This window comes from Plodia interpunctella, chromosome 29 (genome assembly GCF_027563975.2).
Source record: "Plodia interpunctella isolate USDA-ARS_2022_Savannah chromosome 29, ilPloInte3.2, whole genome shotgun sequence".
NCBI lineage: Eukaryota > Metazoa > Arthropoda > Insecta > Lepidoptera > Pyralidae > Plodia > Plodia interpunctella.
Window position 1 is genome coordinate 3,003,693 of NC_071322.1, and position 12,731 is coordinate 3,016,423.

Sequence of the window (12,731 nt, forward strand, 5' to 3'; positions counted from 1 at the left end):
TTATTTGGAAATTATTTTTTTTTAACACCAGATTAGATACCTACAAATACCGAAAAAAAAATTTTTTTTCGAAGTACCAAAAAAAAATTTAAAAAAAAATGATGTCCACCCCCAATACTGACCTCACCTGGCGCACGAGCACGTCGCCGCCGAACGCCGCGGTGCCCAGCAGCGGGTACCCCGCCAGGGAGCACCACCCATCCCACGCTGAGCTTAGCGACGTGTTGCTTTCCCTCTCCAATGCGCGCCATAGGTCCCTGGGGATATTAATATACTACTCGTAAGAAAATTGCTATAAGAATAAAGCACTTTGTGTGACAATTTAATCTAATTTTTTTTATATCTAGCTGCGCCCCGTGGCTTCGCTCCCGTGGGATTTTCGGGATAAATATAGGGAAAATAGATAATAACACACAGGGTACAGTACCCTATGTGTTATTCCAGGTTATATTCCACCCGTGTACCAAATTTCACAACAATCGCTCTAGTAGATATTGCGTGAAAGAGTAACAAACATACACACACATACATACTCACAAACTTTCACATTTATAGTATTAGAAGGATAGATCAATAATTTACATTCGTCGTGGATCAAAAAGGTGCGTGAAGTGGTATTGGTGTAAGGGTTAAGATGCCTGTGAACTGAAAGGTCACAGGTTCAAATCCTACTCGTGCCATATGAGTTTGTATACCAATATGATGAATTACACTACCCACTTGCTTCCGGTGAAGGAAAACATCGTGTGGAAACCTGCACACCGGTTGATTATCAACTTGTGTACGAAATGGCAAACCACTCCATTAATTAGTGCCAAGAGAGTCGTTACGTGTGTTCTATAGCAAATAACAAGAAATCACGATTCACGACCCTGAGCCATAAAGATGAGAAATACAAAAGTATAGTTCAACAAAAAGAAAAAAATACCAGAGTGTATTGAGCAATGACATTCTTTTCAATTCAAATCTTTAAAGGAAATTTGCGAGGCTTAGAAATACAATAGTCATTCGCCGCGAACGAAGACCTCGCGAATACAATTTTTTTTTACAATTTTTTTTTTAAATTTTTTTTTCATATATGTCAAATATCTGTGTTTTGAGATATCATTTTCTTTTTCAAAGTTACAGTCTTCTGGCTTCACACGGCAGCGCGTGCCGTGTTCAACAATAGGTACCTATATAGGTACCTGGCGTGCGTATTTTTTAATTCCACGATATTTCAAAAGATTCTGAAATATCGTGGAATATGGTCAAAATGTATATATGTACTGAAACATACTATTATTGTAATCGAGTCCTTTCATCAGAAAGGAAAAAAACAGTATAATTAACCAAATTTTAATAAGAGATCGAGCTGACCAGTCCCCCCCCCGGCGGCACCCGTTCACGAGTTGACGCGTGAGTCAGCCATCGCGAAGCTCAACCACAATAGAGGGAACCTCCCGACCCGACCCACGACGCCGCCACCGGTTTGACCATTTGAGTGTCCAGTGCATGACATACTCGATCACTAAGAATGTTTTTATTTGCATTGAATGGGTGCAATCAATGAATAATTCCAATGATCCAGCGTGCGATGGCATACAGGCTATGCCTGACTGACTGACTGACTGACTGACTGACTGACTGACTGACTGACCTGGCGTCGGCGCTGGCGGCGCGGTGGGCGCGCAGCAGCCGCGCCAGCGCCGCGCGCCCGGCCGCGTCTCCGGCCGCTTCTATGGCCATGCTTACTATCGCCGCGCCCTGCCGTACAACGGTGTGTTTACTTCGTTTATGTACAACTAGCTGCGCTCCGGGGCTTCGCTCCCGTGGGAATTTCGGGATTAAAAGCATCCCATGTGATATTCAAGCTCCAGTGGGAATTTCGGGATAAAAAGTATCCCATGTGATATTCAAGCTCCAGTGGGAATTTCGGGATAAAAATGTGTTGTATGTATCCTATGTGTTATTCCAAGTTATGTTCTACCCGTGTACCAAATTTTATAACAATCCGTCCAGTAGATTTTGCGTGAAAGAGTAACGAACGTACACACATACTTACGTCCTTATAAACTTTCGCATTAATGATATTAGTAGCATAATCAAATAATATAATCAATAAATTCATATATAATATAATCAATATTATTAATCAATACATTTGTTGGTTGCTAGCATACGTGTGTCTCATTGTGTCACCAAAACATACTTATTTGATGTGGTGTGGGCGTCGCTACTGTTGAATAAAATGACATTTCTTATTGACATCCAAACAAATTCATAATTGTTTTACACTGAAAAATCTATAAATAAATATCTATAATATAGCTTTTACACGCGGTTTCACCTGCGTTTTTTTTTTGCATCCGCTCACAACTTATTATTGTCAACATCTCGGGTTCTAAGCAACGTATCGCGATGAAACCTATACCAGATTTTAAGTTAGACCGTCCGCTATACAACTGCAGAAACCAATTCGAATTCCATACAGTACTTTTTGCGTGATGCGCAACCAAACACACAGATAGACAAAACTGCTAAAAACATTGTTTTGGCTCCTTTAAGTCCCGTAAAGACACCCTATAATTATTATTTTTTAATATATCCTATACATATACAGACATACTCTACTTATAGTTTTATTATATGTACAAGATGTTGCCCGCGGCTTCGCTCCCGTGGGATTTTTGAGATAAAATATATCATATAGCAATCTTGGATAATGTACCTTTCTAACGGTGAAATAATTTTTATAAATAGGTTTGGTGGTTTCGGAGATTACCCGCCTCAAAGATACAAACTCACAAACGCTTACCTCTTTATAATAATAGTATAGATAGATATAGATAGATAATTACTTTATGCAATGAAAGTTCGTCGGAAGCCGCCTCAATATCGGCTCTTTCCAGTCTCGGCGACGCCACAGCCCGCACTGAGTTACTCGAATCCAGTCTGAAATATATACATTTAACGATAAAAAATCCACGTGCAAGTGTATGTCACGGCTCCAAATTGCGGGTACACCTAATTTTATTTCATTACAAGTTAAAGAAAGAATTAAATATTTTATTTGATATCACAAACTTAAGTATTTATATACAGGATTTCACAATTTGAGCGTATTTGTGTATACCAAAAAGGCTTCCTCTCAGCATAATGTTGCGGTGATCACCACAACGCTGGTCTTCTATAAGACCAGCGTTGTGGTGATCACCGCAACGCTGGTCTTATAATATCAAATAAAATACATCAATTACAATATTGTGTTTCATTTAAACCAAATAACACATTGGTGTTTTTAAACGTATATAATTATATTCTATGATCGTCGGGCAACCACAGGAAACAATACAATTTAGGAACTTCTTTTGCGGGGGTAAGTTTCCTTTTAAAATCTGAATTGGCTACTCGATCTATGTATCATATGTACATCAATTAGCGGGCCCAGCTAATCTAGCTGTAACAGTAAATTTAGCCGGTCTCAGTTGGCTAGAACTAGTGTAACTTGCTTAAGGTTGGATAAAACTATGTTTAACATTTATTTTATCATTTCGGATAAATGCAGCTATGGTTTTCTATGGTTACACCTGGGTTATCTTCGGTTAGACCTTGTAACATAACGGCTGGACTAGGTGCTGTCAGTAGCAGATGATAAAGTGTTGATTACAGATAAGAATTTTATTAATTATATTTTATTGTTTAAAAAAATTAAGTAGAAAGGAGAGTATGTAATAAGGTGTAGCCGATCATAAGCAGGCCACAACCTAGGTGTAACCAAGTGAGACCGGCTACACCCAGGTCTAACAGGCGTTAGCCATAACATATATTATTCATATAAATATTACGTAGTACACAATATAACACATATACAATTAATTTAAGTCAGTCTCCAGCCTTTCAAAGCTCTTCAATTAAATTCTCCGTTTAAATGTGAAAGAAGGTCGTATGGGTTAAATTCAAACATTGAGTTGCCTTTCATTATCATTGATATTGAAATGGGGTTACCCATGGCCTGGGGTATTATATAATCTGTGCCCATGACACAGTTTTGGGGCCAATTGAATAAATGAATGAACATTTAATGCCAAAAATTAAACACCACAACACAAAATAATAACGAATTGAGTTGTCTTTCATTGGGGTTACCCAGGGCACAGTTTTGGGGCCAATGAATGAATGAATGAATGAATGAATGAATGAATGAATGACATTTGATGTCAAAACTTAAACACAACAACGCAAAATAATAACAAACAAATAAATAAAAATCATATCATACAAGTGGATGTGTGTAAGCAGAGTTGTAACAAATTATTTGCTGTGGGTTAATTTCGGCAAATAGACCCACTCATCATACGTTGCAGTCCCATGAATGAATGAAAATCAGCGTTAAAGTTACTCACTTCATAACTTCATAACAATGTCAATTATATTACTAATTTTATTAACCTACCTTAAAGCTGGCAACACATGGTCTAGTAGCAAAGCGTCGAGTTGTCTCTCAGCTGTGACGTCACCATACGCGGGTGCTTTCTCAGCCAGGACCGACGTTAGGGCTTCCATGAGCCACTGGGAGCTCCACCACCGCGGAGACACTAGGCCGCCGAACCACTGGCGCAATAATTTGGTAAAATTAGATTTTATTGAAAAACTTGGTTGGCGAAAAAATTATATATAAAAAAAAAATATAATGAGAAACATACACGCAGCACGTTATTAACGTCCATATGCTGTCTCTTTTTCTCATATCGTGAACGCATCGTGTGAAAAAAAGAGAGAACGTGTGGACGCAATGACTTGCTACGTGTTTTATGTTTCACTCGGACTCTAGCTTTTACATGTCTGTTGCATATCAGAAATGACTAATGTGTGATATCCAAATGTTATACATATATTTCACCTATTATACCACATTTAAAGCAATAACGTCATTCATTCATTCGGGAATCGAACCCACTCCCCTGTTTAACCTTGACCGTGCAAAATATTGAGATAGAAACTTTTGTTTTTAATGTAGAACGGTGTAATATTTTCTATAAAATAATGTAGATATTTTTCTGGATTTTCGATAGAAAACTGAAAATCGAAATTCAAATATATCTAAATAAAAAGGTGAAATATATTCTTTTAAAGGATATTTTTTCAGTAGTAGCAATTAAATAAATCTAGAAGCGATTCGGAATTTTATATCAATCTATTCATTAATTACAAAACTATATTGCACAAAAAATACAAAAATGTTTTTATGTGTACACAAAATGTGGACTTAACGCCATATAGCATTCTCTATCAGTCAACCAATACACCAAAACACGGCTAGCAATACACCTCAACTCAACAAATTTTAACATAACTAGTCTCGCCTAGGCGTACTGGTCAGTTGACCACTCACCTGCTGAGCGAGGAGTCTGGCCAGAGTCTTAGTGTCAGACAACATTGCGGGGGAGAGGGTGATCAACCCCCACCCTTCAGAATACTGGTTACCGCCTTCTACTACCACGATGTCTGAAAAATATTAAAATATATAATAATCATCCATTTTTAAATATTATCTATACAGGGTTACTGGTATCAAACGCAAAACCTCCTAAACATAGTAGTTATAATAAAATAAAAATAATTATTCATTCATTCGTTCATTCATTCATATGGCGTGATGCGCGAACAAACATATAAACAGACATATATATGTATATTTAATTTTTGTCTGTTTATATGTTTGTTCGCGCATCACGCCAAAACTACTGCATAAAATAAAAGGTTGTTTCTTCAATGTTATTTCCTTCTTGAAGCTAGTCCAATCATAATTTTAATAATGAATGTACAATTAACAATTTTTATAATTTATCATTTTAATTTACTGTACAACTAACTGCTGGACAACAATTGTCTGAATGATTATATTTATGTACTAGATGTTGCCAGGGGCTTTGTTCCCGTTGGAATTTTGAGATAAAATATAGCCTATAGCAATCTCGAATAATGTACCTTTCTAATGGTGAAATAATTTTTGAAATCGGTACGGTAGTTTCGGAGATTACCCGTCTCAAACATACAAACTCACAAACGCTTACCTCTTTATAATATTAGTATAGGTTTATTTGTAAGTAACAAAACCTTGTGCTCACCAAATTTAGGTAGAGGATACGACGTGTTCAATTCAAACGAGAAGTGTTGAATTGTCTTTTGAACCCACTCCAAGAGAGGCCTGCAAAAATACGATACATATTTCTAATGAATCGATAGTGGTTCAAAGGTCATTTTAAGGAATGGAGAGTAAAACCTGTAACCACTGATCTTTATTTAGTTCCAAATAGGACGCGTTTGAGTTGACATGTGGATCAGATATGGTGGAACAGCAGTGATCAGGTTATGATGTACAGTTACGTGCTTGATCGGATTTAGTGGAACAGCAGTGATCAGGATATGATGTACAGTTACGTGTTAAAGTTGATATTCATTTGTTGTAGTTAATGTCGATGTGTGCGTAAGTTGCGCTCACTCCAGCGCACGCCAATTTAGTCATTAAGCTATGTTGGACTTTTACAGTTACGTGCTTGATCGGATATGGTGGAACAGCAGTGATTAGGTTGTAATGTACAGTTACGTAATACGTTTTATTTCACTATTGTTCTCGAGACTAATTTTTAATAGAGGACTCACTATTATCTTCGTCAATATCCATTGTAGCCTCAGTTTTAATTGTAGTTACGATTTTAAGGCCATGTTACGCCACTTTTTGATAAAATCTCGTAAACTGACAGACAAACTAAGCTGGTAGATAAATCTGCCTGATGTGATAGACCAGTTAGTCAGTAGTGTGGGGTACACACTAGTGGAACACATTTTTTAACGCTATCTGTTCAATATGTTACTGATAGACAATCAGATACTTTATTAGGAACCGGTGAAACAGACTGTAAGTATAGTTAATACTTTAAAGTAGCTTTAGTACGTAGAATAATAGCTTTATGCTTAAAATTGTCTCTCCCTCTCATCTGAGCGATTTCCCGGTTGCTTCCTCAGACTTTGAGCGTTAGAGTCCAGGATCCGTTGTTATTATGTTTTATTAAAAAATGTATGTTATTATTATTTTATTACATATATTGTATGTATTTTTAATTATGTTATTTATTATAGTTAAAACTCACCCAGATTCATCCAATATAACTTGTTGATCACTATATAGACTGATTTCTGGTGGAGGCAGTACAATATTCTCGTCCTCCATGTCCGTTGTTGTATAAGTTTCGACTGTAGTGACGTCATTCGGTGTTGTCTCGTTAATAGTGGCCTCAGTGGGCAGAGGGGGGGCGGCTCGCCGTTGGAGGCGACATACAGCCATTGACATCATGTGGGGGGGCATCGGGGGTGATTGGGCGAACTCGTCTTGCAGCTGGTGAAAATGTTTTTATTAATAAGATAAGATTTTTTTATTAATAAGATAAGAATTTTTATTAATATAACAAAGTCGCTTCCCGCTGTCTCTGTCCCTTTGTCTGCTTAGATCTTTAGAACTACGCAACGGATTTTTATGCGTGTTTTTAAGGTATAGACTTATAATTTACAAGCCGCTCGCCCCGGTTTCGCTCGGGTAAAACCATAATAAAAGTAACCTATGTCGCTCGTGAAGGTTTCGCCTATCTCCGTGCCAAATTTTATCAAAGTCGGCCCAGTTTTTAAGTTTATTCATCACAAACAAAAAAAAACAAATCTTTTCTCTTTATAATATTAGTATGGATTATGGTTTTAGCCGAGCGAAGCCGGGACGAGCCGCTAGCAATAATAATAAATGCAAGCAGTTGGAAACTCACCAGACGATGTCCTAAATAGAATCCAGCTTCCTCCGTAGCCATTATCGGCATATTAGTCAAAGACACGTGGAATCTGAAAAATTGGTGACGAATTTTCAAAATGGACGATTTTTCTTATTATATCACGAAACGCAACTTAACATAATTTCATTAAACACAAAACAAGCATCACAAATCCCAACTAACATTATTAATATGCGAAACTAAGTTTGTTTGTTACCTAGTCACGCGTTATCTACTCAACCAATCTTCTTGAAATTTCTCATATATATAACTAAGAGTATGGAGAAGGACATAGGGTAACATTCATCCCGAAAAAAAATATTGTTCCCGTGGGATTTGCGAAAAACCTGTATTCTATCACAGATGGCGCTAAATGCTAATAAAATAAACTTTGCAATAAAACACTAGATGGCGCTGTGTGCATTCTAAATGCGCTATGGATATTTCATTTCAACTACGCCAATCCAAATTTATTACGAAGAAAAAACTGTTCCGGAGGGCATTTAATCGAGCGAAGCCGAGGGCAAAAGTTAGTTTACCTGATTGATTTTTTCATTGCTTTTTTCTTATTACCAACATCCATTCGTAAAGCTCTCGAGTTTGCAAGTAGCTCTTTCAAAGTAGAATTGACTGACATCGTTTTGTTTATTTCTTATATATTATTATTATTTAGTTTTTTTCTTTCTTGTTCTAAGTTGTCTAACAAATAAACTTGTCCTTATACAAGTTTATTTGTTAGACAAATTAAAAAAAAAACCCCGACTTTGAATATTAATTTCGCTACAACTTTTGAACGGCTGAACATGAAACATGACTAAGAACACTCGGGATAAAATTATCTATAGCACAAAAAAAAAACTAACCGAAAATCGGTTCATCCGTTTGGGAGCTACGATGCAACAGACAGATACACAGACACACACGTTAAACTTATAACACCCCTCTTTTTGCGTCGGGGGTTAAAAATGGACAGCAAGATAATTTATTAATTGATAATTGAAAATTTTAAAAAATACACCGGTTCGAGATCATTCTAGAAAATCTTTGAATACGCATAAATTGCATATTGTAAATCGGCAAACGAGAACCGTATGTCTACGATTATAAGGATCATTATTGTTTGCACCAGATATTATTTTCGGAATATGTGTTACCTGGAAACATTTTCGTTAAATTCGAATTTTACTAACCTAGTTTTTATAAGTTTTACTAACAAATTATGAGTCTTTGTTACTTGAAAATAAATAAATTCATTCATTCATTTTAGTAAATGCACATTTTAAGACACTAGAACGAACCTTATCTCTACACTCATAAAGGTCATTATTGTTTGCACCAGATATTATTTTCGGAATGTGTGTGACCTTGAAACGTTGGAAATGGACTTAAGACACCAGATATTGTGAGACTGGACGTTGTTTATTTTATTTTATTGACGTGACAACGTCTTAAATTAGGTTGCGGCTGGGAGTCACTTATGAAAAAGTGTAACGCCCGGTAACGTTACGATGAGTCACCGAACGAGAGTCCACTCCCACTCAACTATGATCGGTCTGCCGCGCGCGTAAAAAGACGTTGTCACGTAAAATCTTCGCCCGTAAAACCGACTTTACAGGCAACCATTTTTATTTATTTATTAAGATACACATACAGACAAATTACAATTTTGCATTTTTATACTTCAGCGCTATACATTACTGAACAAGTAAAGTGCCCAAATTTTGTGTACACAGACAGCATGATCATCTAAAACCCCTTCCACACGACCCAATTTGATTAGATTGACAATCAAATTGGGTCGTGTGGACGGAAGTATGAAATTCATAGGTCATTGGGTGGTCGACATCGCCCGATTTGGGATTGCTCAGTCAAATACTGAAGTTGTGCACGTGTGGACGGACGATCAGATTGTACCCAATTCAATCGGCAATCAAATTGAGCAATCAAATTGGGCAATCTAATTGGGCAATCAAATTGGGCAATCAGATTCTGTCGTATGGAAGGGGTTTAAAATGAGCCATTAACAGAACGTATTAGTACTGAGATAAATTCACATAACTAGTAAAACCTTCCTTTGATCAACTTACTTAAGTTGACCAAAGGAAGATGTCACAAAACAGCAGCTTGTACAGAGTACTAGGAGAAGACAAAACAATTGTAAAGCAAATTCTAGGGGAACAGCTTAATTATAGAATTTCGGAATTGTCTGATGCTTTGGCCGAAGATTTGTAAGCCATTAGCTTTATTGTAAGATCTTACACATTACTGACAGCGGATTGTTGAAGGAGATATTATTATTGGATAACATATCTGGTTATAGGACGATGGACTCTTTAACGAGAGACTGGACGTTATAGGACGATGGACTCTTCAACGAGAGACTGGACGTTATAGGACGATGGACTCTTCAACGAGAGACTGGACGTTATAGGACGATGGACTCTTCAACGAGAGACTGGACGTTATAGGACGATGGACTCTTCAACGAGAGACTGGACGTTATAGGACGATGAACTCTTCAACGAGAGACTGGACGTTATAGGACGATGAACTCTTCAACGAGAGACTGGACGGTATAGGACGATGGACTCTTCAACGAGAGACTGGACGTTATAGGACAATGGACTCTTTAACACATTAGACAATGAGAGACTAAACATTGTCGGCCTAAATGGCTGTTACTAGTTTTAATACCGTAATTTTTACACAACGTTTAATGAACAATAAAAAATGTATTCCTGTAAAAACATTACCCACCTGTCTCGGACGATGGTTAATTTGAAGGTGGCTCTCAGATGTGGCTCGTCGAGACAAGGGAACGCGGAGCGCGCATGCGTCAACCAGAACCTTGATACTGCACAGCGACTGGAAATGTCACGTTTATTAAAATATATTTTTTTTATATATTTTAATGAATAAATCTATTCATATAATAAAACTGTAAGTGGGAAAAAAATATTATGGTCTATATGAGACTAATAGAAATCAAAACAATTTTTCTTTCAGTCTGTATGTTTTTTTTTTTAAATAATAATTTTGTACGCGCATCACGCAACAATCTTCCTAAACGGAATTTGATGCGGTTTTCAAAGTTGTGTAGCATATACAACTTCAGACAAAAAAAATCATACAGACAGACAGAAAGAAAAATTTATGAGACTAATAGAAACCTATTAGTCTCATAAAGACCATAATATTTTTTTCTTTAATATCTCCCAAGTACAGACAGAGACCCACTTACAGTTCGAATAAGTTAATATGATATAATTTAAAATTTGATATAGGTTAGGTTTATAATTCGAGATATTCACAAAAATAAGTTCCTAATGCGTCCGCACGTAATAAACGCGGGCGAAGCCGCGGGCAAAAGCTAGTATTTCATATATATGTTACTCTTTCGTCTTGAACTACATGCATACTAAATTTCATTAAACAAATAGTTGTTCGCCGCGAACTTAATATGTTTTTACAAAATTGTGAATATTTCAAAAACGACTTAACCGATTTTGATGCGCCACGAACTTAAAAAATCTATTGACATATCTTACATCACTTTTAAATTTCCTCCAAATCAGACCAACGGTTCGAAAGTTATCACGTTACAAACATACATACATACGAAAATAATATTTTTGTCCCAAGTGGATTTGTAACCTCGCTCGCTCGGTCAATCAGTAGGTACTCGTATGGATATTGAGTTATCAAGCTAAAGAAAAAGATGACTCACTGTTTGTGAGTGCCTGTCATGAAGAAGCCCCGCTGTTTCTCATTCCTCTCCAATTTTGTGATGAACCTCAGACTCAGAGTGTAGTTGTATTTGCGACGCAGTTTCTCCTAAAACAAATAAAAATATATATTTGACGGATTTATATAATTTTTCAACTTAAGAGGAACGTGTACCGGCCACTAGGAAGAGAAATCGTTTTCACCCCAAAACATTGTCCGATCTTAACTTGTTACTTTTTTTTTAGTATGTTGTACTCTGGCCGCATAGTGTCCCCTGGCCCCATAGTGTCCCCTAGTGTCACATAGTGTCCTCTGGCCGCATAGCGTCTCTTGGTGTTACATAATGTCCCGGTCGCATAGTGTCCCCTGGCCGCATAGTGTCCCCTAGTGTCACATAGTGTCCTCTGGCCGCATAGTGTCTCTTGGTGTCAAATAGTGTCCCGGTCACCTAGTGTCCCGGCCGCATAGTGTCCCCTCGCTAGACTCTAGTCTTAAAACTCACTTTAAACTCGATGTAAGTCTGGTCAGCGGGCAGATAATCCAAGCTTCTTAGCACTTTGGGCCCTAAAACTCCGCCACCTTTGAACAATGCCCGTTCTGTCACGTTCATGTCACGCACGTTGAGGACGACGTACGATGTGTCACGATCCACTTTGAAGTCTATTGACACTTCGCCTGTGAATGGAAATTTTTAATGTTAAATTTGGTTTAAATTCTTGGTCATCATGTCGGGATGCTACGCTGGAGGTCCCGGGTTCGATCCCCGGTCAGCTTAAGATGGAAAATTATTTTTTTCATATAGACCTGGGATCTTAGATGTTTATCTATAGATGTATTTGTTATAAAATATAGTATCGTTGAGTTAGTATCCCATAACACAAGTCTCGAACTTACTTTGGGGCTATCTCAATCTGTGTGATTTGTTATGTATATATATGATATATAGAACGATGAAAATATATATAATTCGACCGAATTGGCGATTGGCGAATTTTTCATCTCATTATTTTCAAGACGTTTTGATATCTCTGTAAGGGAAACTTAGCTCTAAGTCTCTGGAAGGGAAACTTAGCTCTAAGTCTCTGGAAGGGAAACTTAGCTCTAAGTCTCTGGAAGGGAAACTCAACTCTAAGTCTCTGGAAGGGAAACTCGGCTCTAAGTCTCTGGAAGGGAAACTCAGCTCTAAGTCTCTGGAAGGAAAACTCG

The 12,731-nt window shown here is 37.3% G+C and overlaps 1 protein-coding gene across 4 annotated transcripts in view; it reads right to left on the reverse strand.

Moving 5' to 3' along the window:
* Nucleotides 1–12,731, reverse strand: part of LOC128682125 (uncharacterized protein) — a 43,680-nt gene that overhangs the window by 17,806 nt on the left and 13,143 nt on the right. For all 4 annotated transcript variants that reach the window (XM_053766674.2, XM_053766673.2, XM_053766672.2 and 1 more), the window contains exons 7-17: nt 12,028–12,200; nt 11,527–11,633; nt 10,557–10,664; nt 7,797–7,869; nt 7,134–7,378; nt 6,111–6,190; nt 5,375–5,487; nt 4,436–4,593; nt 2,841–2,934; nt 1,640–1,746; nt 123–257 (exon numbers count right to left, since the gene is read on the reverse strand). In XM_053766674.2, the coding sequence (XP_053622649.1) occupies nt 123–257; nt 1,640–1,746; nt 2,841–2,934; nt 4,436–4,593; nt 5,375–5,487; nt 6,111–6,190; nt 7,134–7,378; nt 7,797–7,869; nt 10,557–10,664; nt 11,527–11,633; nt 12,028–12,200 (1,393 nt within the window). The remainder of the gene's footprint in view (nt 1–122; nt 258–1,639; nt 1,747–2,840; nt 2,935–4,435; nt 4,594–5,374; nt 5,488–6,110; nt 6,191–7,133; nt 7,379–7,796; nt 7,870–10,556; nt 10,665–11,526; nt 11,634–12,027; nt 12,201–12,731) is intronic.